Source organism: Eretmochelys imbricata, chromosome 7, assembly GCF_965152235.1.
Source record: "Eretmochelys imbricata isolate rEreImb1 chromosome 7, rEreImb1.hap1, whole genome shotgun sequence".
Classification (NCBI taxonomy): Eukaryota; Metazoa; Chordata; order Testudines; family Cheloniidae; genus Eretmochelys; species Eretmochelys imbricata.
The window spans coordinates 94,473,860-94,496,824 of record NC_135578.1 but is presented as its reverse complement, the minus strand read 5'-3'; the positions used below and the strand labels follow the sequence as shown (position 1 = coordinate 94,496,824).

Sequence of the window (22,965 nt, the reverse complement as noted above, 5' to 3'; positions counted from 1 at the left end):
CTCATTACCAGAATGAGATGCCACTCATAGTAAGTTGTGCAAATCTTCATAATATGATAATATCTCTCCTTCCTTGCATGCTTTGGTCAGCAGTATAATAATTTTAATGATGATGTATGAGTTATACAATAATAATTAAGGAATTTGAATAATATCACTAGGTTTTAGAGTTAACATTTAAAGGTTGTGAACAGGGGCAATCCACACTCTCTTAAGCACTATTATTTCAGGATAACTGCATTTGGTTAACCTAAAAAGCAAACTGAACAGTATTTTCACAATTATGCAAGGTAGAGGCAATATCTTAAATAGAAGCTCAGATTCTGGAGCAGCCAACAGGGAGAAGTATTGGCTTGCGGAACTGCTGTGAGTTGGCCCCATTTGTCAGCTGTATCTTGAAGTTTAAAAAATAATAACAACAACAACATGTTTTAAAAGGGTGTTATTAATTAGTGATGGGAAAATCTCAAAGGATTCCAAAACTTGGTTACAAATCAGAAGTTTAAAATCTGATCTGAACCACTATGGTCTGTGACTCTTGCCATAGAAGTCTTTCTGGTAAGATTTCCAGTATTCCCTAGTTAGAAATGCTATAGGAATGGTCTAAATTGGCATGTCTACCACTTGTTGTGGCTGAAACCAGGAAACGTAGAGGCACATGGAAAAAAATATCAGAGTTTTTTTCCCCTCCTCCCCTTCCCTAACCTCAACAAAGGTTCAGTTCAAGTTTTGAGAAAAGATGGGGACAGGTGATTTTAGTTTTCTAAATATGCACACACGTCAGCTTGTCATCTCAATGTGTGAACCAGCTCAGACTAAAAAGAAAAACAACCCACCCTATCTTTGAAGATTATATGTATCAGCAGCATATATTGTATTTTGTTAAATTATTATGAATGTTCTAGGTCCTCAAAAACATGTGCCTAATTTGCACACACCATGATTGCACATACAGTTTCAGTAGCCATGCTATACCTAGCTGGCCTTTTGCATATGCAGCTGCAGTAATGCTCCATAGTTACATACACAGTTTAGTTTCTGAAAATCTGTCTCCAGATGTCTTGACAGGATATAAAGAAACTGCTCCATTTAAATAATGAATTTCAGAAGTAAGTTTTTGCTTCTCAAAACTTAACATTCTGTATCGGATATGAAGTCTGAAGGTCCAGAAAATTTTTTTGTCTCCTGGGAGATAAGTAATAATTTCATGTAAGTCTGAACTTGGAGGACATCAACAAAAAAGAAACTTACTAATTCACTATATGGCTTTTCCCAGTCATTTGTGACAGTATTTCATATGAATGTAACAATAACAATTTGCATTTATATAACTTCCTTTCAAAGATCTCGTAGTGCTTTGTTAACAGGTAAGTAAGCCTCAAGACACTTTTGAGCTCAGTGACACCTATGACCATGCATCTCTTGACTTTTGGGAACCCCAGATATAGTCATATTTTTGGGGATGTAACAATATTTCCCAGTTCCCTTCTAATCTTGCCATATGCTCAGGGTTTAGCTGATCGCCATATTTGGGGTCGGGAAGGAATTTTTCTCCAGGGCAGATTGGAAGAAGCCCTGGAGGTTTTTCACCTTCCTCTGTAGCATGGGGCACGGGTCACTTGCTGGAGGATTCTCTGCTCCTTGAAGTCTTTAAACTATGATTTGAGGACTTCAATAGCACAGATATAGGTGTGAGGTTTTTTGCAGGAGTGGTGGGTGAAATTCTGTGGCCTGCATTGTGCAGGAGGTCAGACTAGATGATCATAATGGTACCTTCTGACCTAAATATCTATGAATCTATAAACACTAGAGAAGCCACAAGCTCTATCGCAGGCACTGACCAAGAACGCTAACTGTTCCTCAAAGAAAAAGAACATCCATATGAAGAGAACAAAGCTAGGAAATTCTACCAGGCTTCACCTTCAAAAAGATAAACAAAAACAAACCAAAATGTATTGCCACTATTTCCCACTTTTGACATGGAAGTTTATTAAGCTAGATATTTAGGCCTATCATCTTCATCATGCTTTGGCTCCTCAAGTAAGCTTTTAAAGAATTACCAAATATGAGACAAGAACACAGCCTAAAATATCCTCCCACACAATTTAAAAAAAATAAAAAAGATTTTTTTTTTTAGCTCCTGTACAATATCATCAACAGCAACCATTCCATTCGGTGTTGTTTTACTTACCCGTTTGTCAATGTCATTATGTTGGAGCTGGACAAAGCGAGCACTAATAGCAGCAATATAGCTCTGCTGATTGGAGAAAGCCACTCTGCCAGCACCTTTTGGGTACTTCAATTCTGGGTCCGTATCAATACCAGCATAGCAGACACCTCCATATAAACGGTCCATAATCATTGCCAGTTCAACTGTGAGAAAATAATTATTAAATATTGAAGACTCAATATTACTAAAGGTTTTATGCATGGCCTGCAGCTTTAAAAATAGACTAGACCATTCACCCTAATTCCAGTACTTCAGGAAAACAGAAAAGGGACCTGAAAGTTGGATTGGTCAAGGAATCACAGTACCCATCTGAAATATACTGGAAGTGCAAAGATAAATTGGTCAAGGTGCTAAGGAAAAGCTTTCCTGGGATTCTGTTACATACCCCAGGCAGAGTGTTATATCAGTTACATATTATATTTGATTCCAAAAAGTGCATTAGTGCAATGTCGAGGTTAAACAGTTATACATTACACAGTCAGAAAATGTAGATCACCCCACCTCCCCCGCCAACAATGGTTAACTCAGCCCTACTGCATCATGTATATTGATGGTATATGTTTACTGACAAAAATAGTAATATACTAAGCTATACATTAATGAGAATAATAGAAATAAAAGTACACCATATGTGCATAATGGAGAGTTATCGGTGGAACCTCAGTTTTTGCATTTCCTGACTTGTTATTTTAAGCATTTGGTCTCAGAGATGCATTTATTTCCTTGGGGTTTTTTGTTTTAAAGAAAAAACTAGAAACTGTTGGAGTTGTTCTTGGACATATTACATGCTCTAACTATCTGAGTACACTTGTCTAAATGCACAGTCAAATAAGTGCATCTGTCCTAAACTGGGCACTTTACAACTTTTCATTCCACGTCAGTATGTAAAGTTCAGACGTTCTTAATTTTGTTAAATGAAACCTAATTTCCACACTCCCCAGACTTGGGAAATCACGCTTTAATTAAGAGCTAAGACTGTGCCACATTTCACACATTGACCATTTTTGCTCAATTAGGGCCTGATCCACTGAAGTCAATGGAAATACTCCCATGTTTTTTCCAGACTTAATTGGGATTTAGGTCAGATTCTTAAAGAATATGGTTATTTTTTTCCAGTGAGGAAACTATTTTTTCAGTCTTTCCATTGAAACAGCTAAACATCCTTCAAACTTTCAGCAGAAAATTCATTTTTGGGTAGAAACCAAATATGGAAAATTTGATCCCAAAAGATTAATTATTCAGAAAAGCACAAGAGAACAAAGGTTGCAATGGAAAATGTTTCGTAGCCTTACCTGCCACAATGTACTCTCATTTGTGAATGAGTTATGTTTATACATATGTAAGTTATATATACATATTTATGGAATATATTGAATGTTATGTGATTTATATTATTGCATGGACATATTGCTTTACACACACATACACACACCCCACAATACCCTCCTCCCTGCCCCCCAAACAGGAGGGATTTTTAGAAGACACTGAATCCTGTCAGAACTTTTCCAAACTGTCAGATATTCTAGCCACCCCCCCCCAAGTTGTTTTAGTTTTTTAAAAATTAATAAAACTCCCCACAAATGAATGACCAACAGAAATGGCAAATATCTATTCTAAACAAGAAAACTACCACAATAAAATTTTGGAATATATGATCCTCAGAGGACAGCTGCTCAGGAACTGAAGAAACCAACATACAGCATAACCAAACACCCAAAACAGTAACTCCAAGAATAACCCCACCTACTAAACTTCTAGTTCCAATTCTTTGTGCCATTCAAATTATGACACGTCATCTTTAAAGCATGATCATATTTCTCAAGTCATACTGCCCACTATCTTCTATTCCCTATATACCATACATGTGCACAGACAAACCTATTCTACACCAGTGTCACAAAAATTCCTTAAGTCTGAGCATTTTCAAACAGGGGGAAAGGAGTTAATTGGTTTTTCTTTAAAAAATTAAATATGGTGTGTTGCATCAGGTTCGTTGTGTCATTTAGTTGCCTTGTCACACCATGTGTACTGAATTTATGATATATTGTAGGGGTAAAGGGAAGCTTAACTATCTTTGGCTTTGAAGACAAAGACAATCCAAGTTTAGTTACCAAGCAAAACAATATTTCTATTCTGTGAATATATTTAGACATCTGGTTTTACAGACCTGTCATCTCCTATATTGACCACAGTTTGGTAGCTACTCTCTCTTGTTGTCTCTCCAGAGATACCCTGTAGCAATCCTTTAGAAGAATCTGGCAAAGCAGGAACTTCTAAATATACTTAAAGCAATAAATCCTGTGCCAGAGAGAAGAGGGTTTTGAGTATCTTACTACTTCTCTCGCTATATTATTTTATTACTGGTTGAGATGAATGCCTTTGGATTACAATCCATGTATGCCATATTGATACTGTCTAAGAGTATATATACCTTAAACTTCTGTTGGAAGGGTCACTAAAAATTTTCCCAGACATCTGATTTTCCAAAATTCATTTTTCTTGTCTCAATAGGTACAGAAATATAGTCCTAGTACTACAGTTGCAACAAAAAAACATCAGTGGGGAAAACATACTTAACTTCTTAGGCTTTGGTACAATTAAGACTATGCTTTAAAAAGAGAAGACAGCAAAAATGATTGAAAAGGAAAGCACGGAATGAGAATGTATAAAGAATGGAATGGAAATTTGCAATATGTCAGACATGCACAGTGTGTCATTAAAAATGTATAAGTAAGAGAAAACATCTCCAGATGATGGTGCCTTTCAGATTCCCCAATGCAGTAATTTCTTAAGGTTTTTTATAAATCTAGCAGTAGAAGCACAGAGTTCTTTTAAGTTTTTATCTTGTTGTTTTATGACAACCTCTTAACTTGACAGCTCAGAAGCTAATCCAGGTTACATAGGTCACCTAGAAAAACTGGAATTTAAAATTACCTAAAACTGTAATTTTTTTTTTTTTTTGACATATAGCCCATCTTTTACAAAACAGAAAAAAACATCTCTCCTTCTCAAGGGTACATTAGTGCAACGATGGTAAGCCACCAAAAGTAGGCTAGTATATTGGCACCATGTAAAATCTTCATAGACTTTAAAGCCAGAGGGGACCACTGTGATAATCTAATCTGATCCCCTGCACATCACAGGCCACAGACCCTCATCCACCCATTCCTGTAATACACCCATAACCTCTGGCTGAGTTACTGAAGTCCTCAGAGCATGATTCAAAGACTTCAACTCTATGCCTAAGGAGGAGTCTCAAGAAAGTCTTAGACAGTTTCTAGACTAGGGTGACCAGATGTCCTGATTTTATAGGGACAGTCCCGATATTTGGGGCTTTTTCTTATATAGGCACCGATTACCTTCCACCCCCTGTCCCAATTTTTCACATTTGCCATCTGGTCACCCTATTCTAGACAGAGAAATTCAGGCAAAGAACCAATTTTACTAGTGATAATGTTCAACTTCAAGAAAGCGCTACATTACAGCTGACAAACATTTCTTTAAGAGTTAACTTTTATACATTCAGATCACAATACCATTTGCAATAATGCCATTTAGTGACTCGCAATAAAGTTCTATAGACTGAGGCCCCTCTATACTATAGGAACTCATAACAGCATAGCTATAGCGCCATAGCTATGCTGGCATTACCCTGTAGCATAAATGCAGCCTACAGCGATGAAGAGGGTTTTTCTTTTACTGTAGGAATATCACTTCCCCAAGCAACAGCAAGCTAGGTAGCTGGGATGGAAGCATTCTTTTCCTGAACAATGGAGCCCTGCAGCCCCTCCTGGCAGGTTCCAAACCATGACACCCCAGTACAGGCAAAATGCTGCATACACTGGATTGTCCTTACTCCTCATAACCCCCACAACAAACATAAGCACCTCTATTTCACTCACTTGGCAGGCTCCAGCACTGCAACCACAAAATGCCACTTTTCCAGCAAGTTCCAATGATCCCCTCCCAGCCCCACTCAACAGCAGGGTACAGCAGTGCCCTCCAGCTTCCTCCCAGTCTCCAGGGAAAGCTGCTGTGTTGGTAACAAGAAGAGGGCGCCTGCCAGGGTCCTCTCTGCCCTCCTATTTCAGTTAATGAGGATCGGGGTCAGAGTCATACAGTTTAAGGCCAGAAGGGGCCACCACATCCTCTAGTCTGACCTCCTGTATATCACAGGCCACCAACACCACCTAGCACCTGCACACTAAACCCAACAACCAAAATTAGACCAAGCAGAAGTAGCCAAAGCAGAAGCTGCAGGTGGTTGAAGAAGAATTTCTGAGCTGCATCTTGATGTTCATAAGATCACAATACTTGTGATAATTTCATGAGTATTGGAGCCTCCATATATACACATCAATATTTGCATGGAAATACACTATAGTCACTGGTTAGTGCAAATTTTAAAAACTTGATGGTTTGAACACCCCACTAAACATAATATGATTAACACGTGTACAGCTTTCAGAATTGGGCCCTTATAATAAATATCAAGTTGAAACTAGTTTAGACTATGATTTAGTGAGTTTGTAAAAAGGACAGTCAGATTAAAAATTTTATTATTTAAAACCAATTTCCTAATATATGTTACAAACCTTAATTTTCAGCTCCCCTTGGGAAAAAATAGACTTGCCAATGTAAGTTTGTTTGTAGAGAGTTTCTAGCCAGTTCCATGTTCAGATTCTCATGCATTAACTCACTGCAGCAGTGTTCAAGTTTGAAAACATCGTAGGGCAATATTTTAAATCCAAACAATTCATTAAAACTTGTACAATATTAACAGTAAGTTTTGAGCAACCCTTTAGAATATTATATATTTTATTTAACCAGACCTATTTTTTGAGCCCAGTGTGATTTAACAGTGTCTATAAAGTGTTTGGTGTCAGGGGCTATATTTGTTTGTACAGTACCTAACACAATGGGGTCCTGGTCCAGGACTAGGGCTGCCAGGCACTATAAGAATACAAATATAATAATAGTAAATAATAAACTGAAAAACTTTAAAGGGACACTATCTAACTGGTCCTCAAACTTAGGTTTTTTTTAAACATTAAAAATCCCAACTAAAACTAATTACATAAGTGTATTTTTTTAAAATATACACTGATTTTGTATAGATATGAAACATTCCACTTAATATTTCCTACATACAGGGGCAGTTCTAGTACCTCTGGCACCCTCTACAGATTGACTTGATTCAGACCCCTTTTACAATCAGTTGCTGCTCTTTCCCACTCTTAAGATAGAACATAGCTATTTTATTTTTTAATATATTAAACATCTACAAGTTAGGACAGGTTGACTGTGATGGGAAAGAGGCAGTACAGAACAGGCTGGTTAGGGAACGATGGAAAAGGGACAGAAACAGGCTGACTGAGGTTTAGGGTCAGCATTGAGCAAATCTAGGTTCTTAGTAGAAATTGGAGGTGGAAGTGATCTTTTGTGGATGAACGAAGAACAAGCCTTCACAAAATCAGCTCTATGGCTCCATGTAGGGGCACTAAAGGTTATTCTGCCTACCCGAGTTGGCTATGCCAATTCAAGCGTGGCTGTGTTACGCTAGTGCACGAGAACCTTGAAAGTGAAACTAGAATCATAGAAGATTAGAGTTGGAAGAGACTTCAGGAGGTCTAGTCAAATCCCCTGCTCAAAGCAGGACCAACCCAACTAAATCATCCCAGCCAGGGCTTTATCAAGCCATGCCTTAAAAACCTCTAAGGATGGAGATTCTAACACCTCCCTAAGGAACCCATTCCAGTGCTTCACCACCCTCCTAGTGAAATAGTTTTTCCTAATATCCAACCTAGACCTCCCTCACTGCAACTTGAGACCATTACTGCTTGTTCTGTCATCTGCCACCACTGAGAACCGCCAAGCTCCATCCTCTTTGGAACCCCCCTACAGCTAGTTGAAGGCTGCAATCAAATCCCCCCTCACTCTTCTTTTCTGCAGGCTAAATAAGCCAAGTTCCCTCAGCCTCTCCTCATAAGTCATGTGCTCCCAGCCTCCTAATAATTTTCGTTGCCCTCCGCTGGACTCTCTCCAATTCGTCCACATGCTTTCTGTAGTGAGGTGCACAAAACTGGACGCAATACTCCAGATGTGGCCTCACCAGTGCCAATCACTTCCCTTGATCTGCTGGCAATGCTCCTACTAATGCAGCCCAATATGCCGTTAGCCTTCTTGGCAACCAGGGCACACTGTTGACTCATATCCAGCTTCTCATCCACTGTAATCCCCAGGTCCTTTTCTGCAGAACTGCTGCCTAGCCAGTCAGTCCCCAGCCTGTCGCAGTGCATGGGATTCTTCTGTCCTAAGTGCAGAACTCTGCACTTGTCCTTGTTGAATCTCATCAGATTTCTTTTGGCCCAATCCTCTAATTTGTCTAGGTCCCTCTGTATCCTATCCTAGAATGAGGGGGGATTTGATAGCTGCTTTCAACTACCTGAAAGGGGGTTCCAAAGAGGATGGCTCTAGACTGTTCTCAATGGTAGCAGATGACAGAACGAGGAGTAATGGTCTCAAGTTGCAGTGTGGGAGGTTTAGATTGGATATTAGGAAAAACTTTTTCACTAAGAGGGTGGTGAAACACTGGAATGCGTTACCTAGGGAGGTGGTAGAATCTCCTTCCTTAGAGGTTTTTAAGGTCAGGCTTGACAAAGCCCTGGCTGGGATGATTTAACTGGGAATTGGTCCTGCTTCGAGCAGGGGGTTGGACTAGATGACCTTCTGGGGTCCCTTCCAACCCTGATATTCTATGATTCTATCCCTACCCTCCAGTGTATCTACCTCTCACCACAGTTTAGGGTCATCCACGAATTTGCTGAGGATGCAATCCATCCCATCATCCAGATCATTAATAAAGATACTGAACAAAACCAATCCCAGGACCGAACCCTGGGGCACTCCGCTTAATACCGGCTGCCAACTAGACATCTAGCCATTGATCACTACCTGTTGAGCCTGACGATCTAGCCAGCTTTCTATCCACCTTGTAGTCCATTCATCCAATCCATACTTTTTTAACTTGCTGGCAAGAATACTGTGGGAGACCGTATCAAAGCTTTTCTAAAGTCAGGTATATCATGTCCACCGCTTTCCCCATATCCACAGAGCCTGTTATTTCATCATAGAAGGCAATCAGTTTTGTCAGGCATGACTTGCCCTTGGTGAATCCATGTTGACTGTTCCTGATCACCTTCCTCTCCTCTAAGTGCTTCAAAATGGATTCCTTGAGGACCTGCTCCATGATTTTTCCGGGGACTTAGGTGAGGCTTACTGATCTGTAGTTCCCCGGATTCTCCTTCTTCCCTTTTTTAAAGATGGGCACTACATTTGCCTTTTTCCAATCATCCGGGACCTCACTCGATCACTACAAGTTTTCAAAGATAATGGCCAATGGCTCTGCAATCACATCAGCCATCTCCCTCAACACCCTCAGACACATTGCATCTGGCCCCATAGACTTGTGCATGTCCAGCTTTTCTAAATAGTCCTTAACCTGTTATTTCACCACTGAGGACTGCTCACCTCCTCCCCATACTGTGCTGCCCAGTGCAGCAATCTGGGAGCTGACCTTGTCTGTGAAGGACGAGGCAAAAAAAGCATTGAGTTCTTCAGCTTTTTCCACATCATCTATCACTCGGTTGCCTGCCCCATTCAGTAAGGGTCCCACACTTTCCCTGACCACCTTCTTGTTGCTAACATACCTTTAGAAACCCTTTTTGTTACCCTTCACATCCCTTGCTAGCTGCAACTTCAATTATGCTTGATTACACCAGGCTAGTTATTTTTATTTTCCAGGCTGAAGTGCAAAAAAGTAAATAAGTAAACTAAATTTGTGTTCTAATTCTAGTAACTACTACAAATTGTGTGTGCGTGGGGGGGTGAGGGTGGCGGGTGTTATTTATAACACTGGTATGGAAATTTGTTTAATTATATTACTTTTAGTCTGATACATAGGTATCACTTTAAGGGATAACTGTGTATGCCAATTCCTATGTTTTTAATGCAATTCCCCAAATTAGAGTAATTCTATCAAACAAAATAGACTCCAACACCATGCAGGTGGACAGCGAAAAAACAGCATAATCTAGTAACTAGTAAGTTCCCAGATTCTTTAATAAAATATGAAAAGTCATCCTTCAGTTCATGAACTGGCAGTAGGAATTCAGTCCAAAATAAGCAACCATGATATCGGTCACAGTAAAGAGGTACCGTCAGTGTGCAAGGAACCCAAAAAATTCAGAAAAAAAGATTTGCTGTATTGCTTTCAAATGTTCTAAATTAATTTCTAAAACTAATCTTAGAAGCTTGCAAATTAATACATCAATACCAAAAAATGGGTTGTCGTGCTTTGGAAAAATTCTAAATTTACTGTTTGAAAGCATTTTTCAACTATGAACTACAATTCATAACAGGCTGAGAAAATAATATAGACAAAAACAGTTAGGCCCATTCTGTTTAAATGGCCTCATTAGAACTGGTCTGGTTTTCAGAGATGTTGAGCAACCACAACCCCAATTTAAGTCAGTGGGAGCTTAAAGTAAATACTTAACTGAACTGGTCAACTTAAAAAAAGCAACCCCCAAATTCAAGGACAATATGAAAATTTGAGCCTTAAAGTTATACTTAATTTATAGTACTAAACAATTGATTCATTGTCTTAACTAGTAGTTAATTTCAAAGATCAGAAGTTCTCAGAAGTTATATTCTTACAGTTAAGGACAGAAGAAACTGATATGCTTAGAAAGTAAACCACAAATTCTTCAAAAATCTCTGAAACAGATGGAACGTCATTGTCTCAGAATCTGAAACCAGTTACTGATAGTATGGTCTGGCCTAACTTTTCTTCTATTTCAACTCACCAGCTCGGAGGGGACGTGGAACTCCCCCTACAAAGATAGTTTTTCTCGGGTCCAATGGCTGAGAACCATCCATTACAAAATCACTGTCACTTAGGTTCCAAGGTCGAATTTGCACCTGAAAGAAAGAGGTCAACTTTTTCTTTACTTCATTGCTAACTTACCCTACACAAAGTAATAAGAATCAGCTGCTAAACATTTACATATGTAAAATCTGATTAGAATATATGTACATACCTATATTCACATTTTTTTAAGATAAAATAGTAAAATGATAGAATGTGAAAGTAAAAACGATGCAAGTACATCATTTATCTATGTAGGTATTCAGAAAGTACACCTTACAGTGTTTACTTGAAAAAGGTGGACAGTATATTTATCACCTCTAGAGGCCAGGCTTGAGTTAGATTTCCTCTTGCAAATGCAGCTACCCCATTCTCTCCCTAATCTGCTTCCTCCTCCAGCCTCCTTTATTAGAATACGGAATATATAAAAGGACATTCAGAGCTTTATCATTTATAGAGTGAACTTAAGGATGCAGGCTGAACATTCAGCTTTCTTCTAGTCACATATAATTTTAAAAGTTGAAAAAGAGGGAAGAGGAAGTGGAATTAATTCCTGTGTTTAAAATAAGAGGATTGCAGAAATGTAAGTGCACTTGTTCAGTTTAGTTAAGCAGCCAGATAGTGGACAGTTAGACAGAAAGTCTTCAGATTGTACAGAACTAAGAATTCTGCTCAAAAGCTACTTGGATAAGCCTGCTCACCACTACAACCCCCTGAATAAGTGAAATGTGTAAGCATCATTTCCATTTGCCATTGCATTGCAATTTTCATTCACCCACGCAAGGTCTAATCTTTTGATTCAAAATGGCCCCTGTGAGCCTTTTATATGAATTTGGTTAAGGACTACTCTGGAAGGATTATGCATATAGTATAATAACTTTAACATATATAATAATAATTACAATTCTATAAAGAAGGCCCCAATCTGCAAGATATTAAGCACATACACTACTTTACTTACTTGACTAGCCCCATTGACTAAATACAGTATGTCCAATTAAAAAGAAAATTGAAAGAGGTGATAAATAGTTGTGCACATGATTACAGATGTAAACAGGTGGTAAATGATTGACATTACCCCTTGCAGAAGAAAGTTAGGCCCAAACTACATGTTTAGAGAAATACTTTACATTAATAGCCTAAACTGATGTTGTCATTCCTGTAAATTAATAAAGTAGCAACGATCTATCTTAAAACCACCACCACACATGCAGTTTTTAGCCCCTCTTTATGTAAACCTGTCCACTTTAAACACTGGTAGTACAGAAGAAGTCTCTACCTCCAGGATTTAACACAGTGCCAGCAATTCCAGAGTTTCTTGTAATGTCCCATTGGCAGTTATAAACAGGATGGACCACTTTGTTTAATTTAACAAGATTAAGTCTCTATTCTAGCTCAACCCTGAGTAATATAAGCCAGTTGTGCTATAGTGGAAATTGTATCACGTATGTAATGCACCATTATATGCAAGCAGCTGAAGCGGTTATCCACCAACTCATTTCTGATTGCAGACAACATAAAAATGCTTGGTTTTTACATACCAAAAGCCAGGGTTACATTTACAATGCCACTTTACTTTCTAAATAAAATTAAAAACAGGATCTTAGTAACTAGGTCTTTTCCAATAGCTCATTTTTAACAGATTCAGTAGTAATAGGGATAATTGTTCATCCTTGATTATAGGGAGTCTTTATGGAAGCAATTTAGAATAAAAAAAGGGGGGAAATACTAAAAGGTATCAGACATTCAACCAGCAACACATTTTGAGGGATGTTAACTAGAAAAAAATATATTTAATTTTCTATACCAATGAAAACCTGCCTGAACATATGTTGATTTAAAAAATCCCTTTAGAAGAATCCAGTTAAAATTTGATTAGCTCTAGCAAAATGACTCAGCAAGAATATACTTCAAACATGTTTTCCTTCTTTCTGGTATTATCCTACTCCTCATTTGTCCATCAGAAGTATACAACTATATGCTTTTCACTGGTTTTAATAAACCTTTCTTTATAAACCAAATTTGGGTCAAAGCAAACTTGCTACAGTAAGTGAAAGGCATGAAAGATTGTAAATTCCTTAGCTAGCATATGCAGAATTGAAAGCAATGAAGTACTCGCAAGGCTGCCTAAATTATTAAAGAGTTTTCTTTTTTAAATCATAGGGGCTTTTAAAAAAAAATAAAACAGTATAGGCAAAGAATGTCACCTATAAAAAAACCTTACAATGTCACCTATAAAAAAAATGAGCAACAGAACACATTCTGTTACCATATGGTACTGGAAGTACCAACATAAAAGTTTAATTAAACAGTGGCATTCATTAGCTTCTGAAGAAGCCAAATTATGCTAACGTAAGAAGGTAAGCCTAGTAGAGGAACACCAACATAACCAGTTACACCGGGGGAAAATGCTTGCATATTTATTTGCTTTTGAATTGGCAAGGGGAAGTTGGTTAAGAGCCGAGGCACTCTGAACACTGCTTACTGGTTTGTCCTTGATGGTGGGGCTTGACACACATAGGTAAAGTTTTCCATCTTCTTCTAGACAGGCATCTATCAGCGCTTGTACAGAGCTTTCTTCCTGGAACAGCAAAAAGGCATAACCTTGGAAAGGACAAAGGCACAAAAAGAAAAAAAAAAAAAGATGAAAACTTTTGAAAGATGGGTCAAAACAGAACACAAAAAAAGAAAATCTGAGAACTGCAAATATTTTGTAAGCAAATGGTTTTGATAATTCACGAAGATTCTGAATTACTTTGTCCCAATACATAGATGGCAATAAACATGTAATATTGTTGCTAACTGTACTGAAGTTAATCCAATAATAAAATGCTTTCATAAGGAATCCTGCCATAGGATCACATGGAGAAAGCAGGCTTCCCCACGATCACTCATTTTTGTTTTGATGGTGCATACAGTGTTGATACCACAATGGAGAAAAAAAGTCTTCAGAAAGTTTGTTTTCTTTATATACATTAAAGTTTCCAAACAAACACAGAATGGCTGGAAAAAACAGAAAAAATTGTGGAAGATTAGCCCACAACTATAATAGATCTCTATTTGTGCTCTTACAAGTATTCGTCATCTTAAATAAAGTGATGGTGTTGAGGCAGTTTCAGATGATATACAAGGGGGAAAATACTATGTGGGAAGGTCCATGAAAAGACAACCTGCATGCAGATAATCTGAAAATTTCTATAATTTTCGATAATCTGAACATACATATGTTGGGAAGGGAAAAATGTATATTCTCATTCATTCATACTGTAGCTTTATTTCCTAAATATATTTTTAAATCAAATCTCCTAACTTACGCAGTCCTCATTGAAGACCCATGATTTACTGAATTTGGACATTTAAATTGCCACATACATAAAAGATTACTACTTGTTTTAGATAATGAAATTTTCTCATGCTTAGGCTCAGACTGTCTTTAAACAGTCATTCAGACATTCAAAGGCTCAGACTGTCTTTAAACCTCCCCTCTAAAAAACAGCTGAAATAAAATAATCTTGAGGGAAAGCTGTAAACAACTGAAAGATTATGGATTGAGAATTGGAGTGCCTTCTGACCCACAAATACTCTGCTAATAATATATCATATTTTAAATCAAATTTTTATTTTAGTTGAGATACTGAGATATTGAGACAAACTTTTGTACAGTATAAAGTTAAGCCTCAGATATTCTTAACGTGTATCCCTAACAGGTTAAATTTTGGAATAAAGAGAATAAAAGTTTTGGCATTAGTTTCCTTAAACTTTGAAATGCAAAATGTGAGCATAGAGATCAGTCAATTAAAAAAAAAATGTACATGTCCTCATGTTTGACTACTGTTCAAGAAGTGCAACTAGCATTTATTTTCATAAAACAGACAGTAAAATAATAATATGAAATGGGTTTGACAAAGTTTTCTATGCAGTAGAGTCCACTGATTTATATTTAATAATGTATATAATTTGACATTGTTTTAGTAAATAGGGGTTGTTCTTGGATCCCAGCTGCTCAGGATAGTCTGACAAAATAGTTTTTAATCAGTTATGCTTAATGCCTTTGCTTTTCACCACCACAGTCATTCATACCTTTGTCACCTCAAAGCTAAATTACTGCAATGCTACTACACTAAATTAGATCTTAAGACCATTTGGTAATTACAGCTAGTATTGAATGCAGCTGCCCAGTTGTGGGGGATTTCCAGTAGTCTGTGTTACACCTGTGCTGAATAATTTGGTGTAGCTACCAGATGATTTCCCACTCACTGTTTTGATATTGGCTTTCACCTTCATAGTTTCGACCCTACCTACCTTATAGAGAGTTCCTTTCTTCACACAATTCTGTAGCAACTGCTTGAGCTAGCATTCCTCTCAAAACACAGGAGGACTGCTAGCAGAAGATTCTCAGTCGGGGCACTGACTCAAAGGGCACCTGGCTAGGCCTATTTGCATTCCCAAGTTTTATTGGGGAGGCAGCAGTTAAGAGGAGCTCAAGTAGAATTTTGAAGTAGTTACTGTGAAGAATGGCTTTCTTTTTTTTTTTTTTTTGCTTGAAACTGAACACTTGGAAGAGACTATATCAGGGGTGGGCAAACTTTTTGGCCTGAGAGCCACATCTGGGTATGAAAATTGTATGGCGGGCCATGAATGCTCACAAAATTGGGGGTTGGGGTGCAGGAGGGGTGAGGGCTCTGGGGTGGAGCCAGAAATGAGGAGTTCAGGGTGCAGGAGGGGGCTCCGGGCTGGGGCTGGGACTGAGGGGTTGGGGTGAAGGAGGTTGCTCCAGGTTGGGACTGAGGGGTTCAGAGAGTGGGAGGGGGTTCAGGGCTGGGACAGGGGGTTGGGGCAAGGGAGGGGGTCAGGGGTGCAAACTCCAGGCAGCACTTACCTCAAGCAGCTCCTGGAAGCAGTGGCAGTGGCATGTTCCCTCCAGCTCCTATGCAGAGGCTCAGCCAGGTGGCTCTGCGCACTGCCCAGTCTCTGCAGCCTTGGTTCCCAGCCAGTGGGAGCTGTGGGGGCGGCACTTGGGTAGGAACAGCGTGCGGAGCCCCCTGGCTATCCCTACATGTAGAAGCCGGAGGGGGGGCATGCTGCTGTTTCTGGGAGCTGTGCGGAGCCTCGGCATGTGCAGAGCAGGTCAAGCCTCCAGCCCCGCTCCCTGGCTGGAGCGCCGGAGCGGGGCAAGCCCCGGACCCTGCTTCCCGGCGGGAGTTAGAGGGTCGGATTAAAACATCTGAAGGGCCGGATGCAGTCCCCAGGCCATAGTTTGCTCACCCCTGGACTATAGTAGTCCTTCACCATCCACCACTAACTCATTATGATCATATTTCATTGGTCAATTCATTTTTTTGGGGTGGAGGCATGGTGTTTAAACTCATAGGCAGACTTCAATACTCTACATACTTCAGTCAGAAAAATTAGCCCCAAATGTTAAGAATGCTCTGGTTTTAACCAATATTTCCACTTGTTATTAAATAACCTCACAGTTCAGAGATTAAGCTAAGCACACCAAAATGTGGATGCTTGTCCGTACATTGTAATATTTTTGGTCTGCAAAATTCATTTGGACATTTTGACTGAACAGTCTCTCTTACAGTATGTTTGGTTACTGTGTTTTCTTTCCTGGATGGAACACAAAGCCTGGAAGATAGAAACGAAAAAAAATCTATACATGTTAGTTTTTTATACTGCTCCTCATTACCACAGCAGCTGAATGCCATCCATGTAAAACAAACAGCAAATATTTAGTTCAAGATTTGGGGAAAGGTTTGGGATGATTCTTATCAGAATCTACACAGATGCACCTGAGTTTCTTACCTCACAGTAAAGATTCTGTTGAACGGGTGGCAGAAAGACCCGAATGCCGTTTTTGGATATAGTAAATATTGTATTTGTAGTTATAATCCAATTAAATTTACCCTAAACAAAAAATCCTTGGCTTGTTCTGTTCAGCTGCTAAACTACAAATGCAGTCCTGGTACGTCAGAATTTAGTTTCCTCTCCTGACTCCAGTACCCTATATACTGCAGTCAGAAAAATCAGCCCCAAATGCAAGACCTGTGCTGCCTTACTCTTCTAGTGCATATTACCTCTGCCAAATAAGGAGACTGCAAGGAGTCTCTGAAAATGAAATTCTATGCACTTTGCTTTGGGATTATGACAGCCCTCCCCTATTAGCTCTGCTGGGCCACCCAATCAGCTTCTCAAAAAAAGCTAACACAGGACTTCAAAACCTGCTGACCTGATGCCTCCTGCAGTTCTTGAAAGGTTTTGGGCATCCAAGACCTCCAGAAATCAGGTTTCCACTATAATTAAAAGTTGTGATTCAATAACTGAAGTTAAATTCAAATACTATACTGATAAACACACATAAGAACTTATATGGATTTGAATAAAACATCTATATCTGCCAAAGTTAAATTAATTAAAAAAAAATCACATTCATCAAAATATTTAGGGAGGCAAAAAGTCAGAAGAGAGAACCACCTTGAGATAGGAAACCTACAGTATTTATTTTAGAATTAGTGTTTAAAGTATTCTGAATGTGTGAAGTATTGTTACTACTAAAATTCATTGCATAAAATCTATCCTCTTTTTGGTATTTAAGGTTGTTTGTGTTTGTTAAAGATTATACTAATCTTTAAATTAAGATCTCAGATACTCCTTGCTCAAATAGACTCCCAAGAATTAACTGTTATTTGTATTGGAATAGAACCCTGTGGCAGAAGGTGTTCCCTGAACGCTAACTATACAAAAGTTAACTAGAAAATATCCATGAAGACCACTTGCTCCATGCTTAAGCTAACATTGCACAAGGAAGTTTTATATCACACAAGATGCAATTTAAATTAAATATCAAATATGTATTTTGTATCAGGAAAAACAGAAGAACATTTTGAATTATAACACCAACCAAGCCTTTTAATGAAAAGCTAATATGTACTTTGACAACTGTAATGCACTAACATCTTTTCACAATTATATCCACCTGTGCTTAAATGGCTATAATTTGCAATTCTCTGGAACAGACCATATTATTCCCTCTAGGAGATGACACCACAACATGTGGTTTGGAAGGTATAGCTTTGGCTGTTAGGCAACAGAGCTCTCAGCCATACCCTATGTAGTTGTATGCAATTATACAATGCATTTCACAGATCATCTTGAAGGATTTTTATATATCCTCAAGGACGACTGGTGTTTAAACTTATCCTCTGCCTTTTTCTGATTTTCAGATACAGCCAAGAAAACAGCAGGTGGTATTCAGATGCACATCCAAATGAGATTTAGGCTGGTGTCTGAACTAGAAAAACAGAGAGCGTTCAGGTTTAATGGTGCCAAAATGAGCTATTTTTACATTCTTCTGACAAAAAAATAGACAATCTCATAAGATGAACTTTTCAAGATTCCCAGTGTCATGGCAGTCATTCTCATAATATTTCAGCTGCACCTGAGTCTGAATAAAGGTTTCTTCTTCCCACAGCTAAAACCATAGGAGGTGGTTCATATTTGAGAAACTGAATATGAATTCCTTCCTCTGCCTGGAAGTTGAGTTCTGAGCCATCTCTGCTTAAAATGGATCTTTTGTTTTATTTATTTATTTTAAACCAATTTGATTTTGATTAAAAAAATATTATCTGGACCCTTAGAGCAAGGCCACTACCACAGAGAGAAAGTGACAATTGCGAACAGCGGAGAGGCTAACAGAGGGAGTTTGCTTGGGAGTTCGCCTGGGGAGAGGCCACTGAGGCGTTCATCTTGCAGGCTTCACTGAGTAGTTACTGCAACAGCTGAGGAAACTCTTAGAAGGAATGTAATATGGATGGTGAGCGTTCAGCTGTTGTTACCAGCACAGAATGTGCCATGTTTGTCTTTCTTCCACAGGACAGAAGCGACCTTGTCTGTACAAAGTGCAAGCTGGTCTCCATATTGGAAGAGAAGGTTCAAGGTCTGGATAAACAAGTATCAACCTTGCGTTGTATAAGAGAAACTGAAGATTTCCTGGACAGACGTCAGGATATGCTTCTACGGGCACAACATTATGAAGAATCAGAGCAGGCTGCACAGCAGGGACAGAAGGACAGTGAAGAAATTTGGCAGCATGTGACCTCCAGAAGAAGAAAGAGGAGCGTCCATGTACCAGCAATGCAGATGAGCAACCGTTTTCATGTTCTCTCCACAGGTACTAATGTGGAGAGTGAACTAGATGATACATCTGAGGGAAGGGAGCAGAAGGAGACTCCACCGATTGGAAGGCATGAGATGCACTGTCCTAGGGATGGGGGTTCAATGACTGCCACTCCCAAGAGAAGGAGGGTGGTGGTGGTGGTCAGGGACTCCCTCCTCAGGGGGACTGAGTCATCTATCTGCCGCCCCAACCGGGAAAACCGAGAAGTCTGCTGCTTGCCAGGAGCTAGGATTCATGATGTGACCGAGAGATTGCCGAGACTCAACAAGCCCTCAGATTGCTACCCCTTCCTGATTCTCCACGTGGGCACCAATGCTACCGCCAAGAATGACCTTGAGCGGATCACTGCAGACTATGCAGCTCTGCGAAGAAGTTTGAGGCGCAAGTGGTGTTCTCGTCCATCCTCCCTGTGGAAAGAAAAGGCCTGGGTAGGGACTGTCAAATTGTGGAAGTCAACGAATGGCTACACAGGTGGTGTCAGAGAGAAGGCTTTGGATTCTCTGACCATGGGATGGTGTTCCAAGAAGAAGAAGTGCTCTGTAGAGACGGGCTCTACCTAACAAAGGGAGGGAAGAGCATCTTCGCAAGCAAGCTGGCTAACCTAGTGAGGAGAGCTTTAAACTAGGTTCACCAGGGGAAGGAGACCAAAGCCCTGAGGTAAGTTGGGAATTGGGATACCGGGAGGAAGCACGAGCAGGAGAGCGCAAGAGGGGAGGAATCCTGCATCATACTGAGAAAGCAGGACGATCAGCGAGTTATCTTAAGTGCCTATACACAAATGCAAGAAGCCTGGGAAACAAGCAGGGAGAACGAAGTCCTGGCACAGTCAAGGAATTATGATGTGATTGGAACAACAGAGACTTGGTGGGATAACTCACATGACTGGAGTACTGTCATGGATGGATATAAACTGTTCAGGAAGAACAGGCAGGGCAGAAAAGGTGGGGGAGTTGCATTGTATGTAAGAGAGCAGTATGACTGCTCAGAGCTCCGGTATGAAACTGCAGAAAAACCTGAGAATCTCTGGACTAAGTTTAGAAGTGTGAACAACAAGGGTGATGTCGTGGTGGGAGTCTGCTATAGACCACCAGACCAGGAGGATGAGGTGGATGAGGCTTTCTTCTGGCAACGAACAGAAGTTACTAGACTGCAGGCCCTGGTTCTCATGGGAGACTTCAACTCACCCTGATATCTGCTGAGAGAGAAATACAGCAGTGCACAGACAATCCAGGAAGTTTTTGGGAAGTGTAGGGGACAATTTCCTGGTGCAAGTGCTGGAGGAACCAACTAGGGGCAGACCTCTTCTTGACCTGCTGCTCACAAACGGAGAAGAATTAGTAGGGGAAGCAAAATGAATGGGAACCTGGGAGGCACTGACCATGAGATGGTCGAGTTCAGGATCCTGACAGAAGGAAGAAAGGAGAGTAGCAGAATACGGATCCTGGACTTCAGAAAAAGCAGTCTTTGATTCCCTCAGGGAACTGATGGGCAGGATCCCCTGGGAGAATAACATGAGGGGGAAATGAGTCCAGGAGAGCTGGCTGTATTTTAAAAGAATCCTTATGGAGGTTGCAGGAACAAACCATCCCGACGTGTAGGAAGACTAGTAAATATGGCAGGCGACCAGCTTGGCTTAACAGTGAAATCCTTGCTGATCTTAAACACACACAAAAAAGCTTTCAAAAAGTGGAAGATTGGACAAATGACCAGGGAGGAGTATAAAAATATTGCTCAGGCATGCAGGAGTGAAATCAGGAAGGCAAAATCACACCTGGAGTTGCAGTTAGCAAGAGATGTTAAGAGTAACATGAAGGGTTTCTTCAGGTATGTTAGCAACAAAAAGAAAGCCAAGGAAAGGCTATCCTGAAGCACTTACACGAGAGGAAAGTGATCAGGAACAGTCAGCATGGATTCACCAAGGGAAGGTCATGCCTGACTAATCGCCTTCTATGATGAGATTACTCTTTCTGTGGATGAAGGGAAAGCAGTGGATGTATTGTTTCTTGACTTTAGCAAAGCTTTTGACATGGTCTCCCACAGTATTCTTGTCAGCAAGTTAAAGAAGTATAGGCTGGATGAATGCCTATAAGGTGGGTAGAAAGCTGGCTAGATTGTCGGGCTCAACGGGTAGTGATCAATGGCTCCAAGTCTAGTTGGCAGCCAGTATCAAGTGGAGTGCCCCAAGGTCATTCCTGGGGCCGGTTTTGTTCAATATCTTCATAAATGATCTGGAGGATGGTGTGGATTGCACTCTCAGCAAATTTGTGGATGATAATAAACTAGGAGGAGTGGTAGATATGGTGGCAGGTAGGGATAGGAAACAGAGGGACCTAGACAAATTGGAGGATTGGGCCAAAAGAAATCTGATGAGGTTCAACAAGGACAAGTGCAGAGTCCTGCACTTAGGATGGAAGAATCCCATGCACTGCTACAGAATAGGGACCGAACGGCTAGGCAGCAGTTCTGCAGAAAAGGACCTAGGGTTACGGTGGACAAGAAGCTGGATACGAGTCAACAGTGTGCCTTTGTTGCCAAGAAGAGTAACGGCATTTCGGGCTGTATAAATAGGGGCATTGCCAGCAGATCGAGGGACGTGATCATTCCCCTCTATTCGACATTGGTGAGGCCTCATCTGGAGTACTCTGTCCAGTTTTGGGCCCCACACTACAAGAAGGATGTGGATAAATTGGAGAGAGTCCAGCGGAGGGCAACAAAAATGATTAAGGGACTGGAGCACATGACTTATGAGGAGAGGCTGAGGAACTGGGATTGTTTAGTCTGCAGAAGAGAAGAATGAGGAGGGATTTGATAGCTGCTTTCAACTACCTGAAAGGGGGTTCCAAAGAGGATGATTCTAGACTATTCTCAGTGGTAGAAGATGACAGGACAAGGAGTAATGGTCTCAAGTTGTAGTGGGGGAGGTTTAGGTTGGACATTAGGAAAAACTTTTTCACTAGGAGAGTGGTGAAACACTAGAATGCGTTACCTAGGGAGGTGGTAGAATCTCCTTCCTTAGAAGTTTTTAAGGTCAGGCTTGACAAAGCCCTGGCTGGGATGATTTAATTGGGGATTGGTCCTGCTGTGAGCAGGGGGTTGGACTAGATGACCTCCTGAGGTCCCTTCCAACCCTGATATTCTATGAAAGTGTGGGCCCCTTCCTGAATGAGGGAGGCAACCAAGTGACAGAGGATGTGGAAAAAGTTAATGTACTCAGTGCTTTTTTTGCCTCTGTCTTCACGAACAAGGTCAGCTCCCACAATGCTGCACTGGGCAGCACAGCATTGGGAGGAGGTGACCAGCCCTCTGTAGAGAAAGAAGTGGTTCGGGACTATTTAGAAAAGCTGGATGAGCACAAGTCCATGGGACTGGATGCACTACATCAGAGGGTGCTAAAGGAGTTGGCGGATGTGATTGCAGAGCCATTGGCCATTATCTTTGAAAACTCATGGTGATCAGGGGAGGTCCCGGAAGATTGGAAAAAGGCTAATGTAGTGCCCATCTTTAAAAAAGGGGAGGAGGAGGATCCGGGGAACTACAGACCAGTCAGCCTCACCTCAGTCCCTGGAAAAATCATGGAGCAGGTCCTCAAGGAATCAATTCTGAAGCACTTAGAGGAGAGGAAAGTGA

The 22,965-nt window shown here is 40.2% G+C and overlaps 1 protein-coding gene across 6 annotated transcripts in view; it reads right to left on the bottom strand.

The window, feature by feature from the left end:
* Nucleotides 1-22,965, bottom strand: part of CPEB3 (cytoplasmic polyadenylation element binding protein 3) — a 180,837-nt gene that overhangs the window by 12,551 nt on the left and 145,321 nt on the right. For all 6 annotated transcript variants that reach the window (XM_077822603.1, XM_077822601.1, XM_077822604.1 and 3 more), the window contains 3 exons: nt 13,645-13,763; nt 11,098-11,212; nt 2,192-2,373 (listed from right to left, as the gene is read on the bottom strand). In XM_077822603.1, coding sequence (XP_077678729.1) covers nt 2,192-2,373; nt 11,098-11,212; nt 13,645-13,763 — 416 coding nt within the window. The remainder of the gene's footprint in view (nt 1-2,191; nt 2,374-11,097; nt 11,213-13,644; nt 13,764-22,965) is intronic.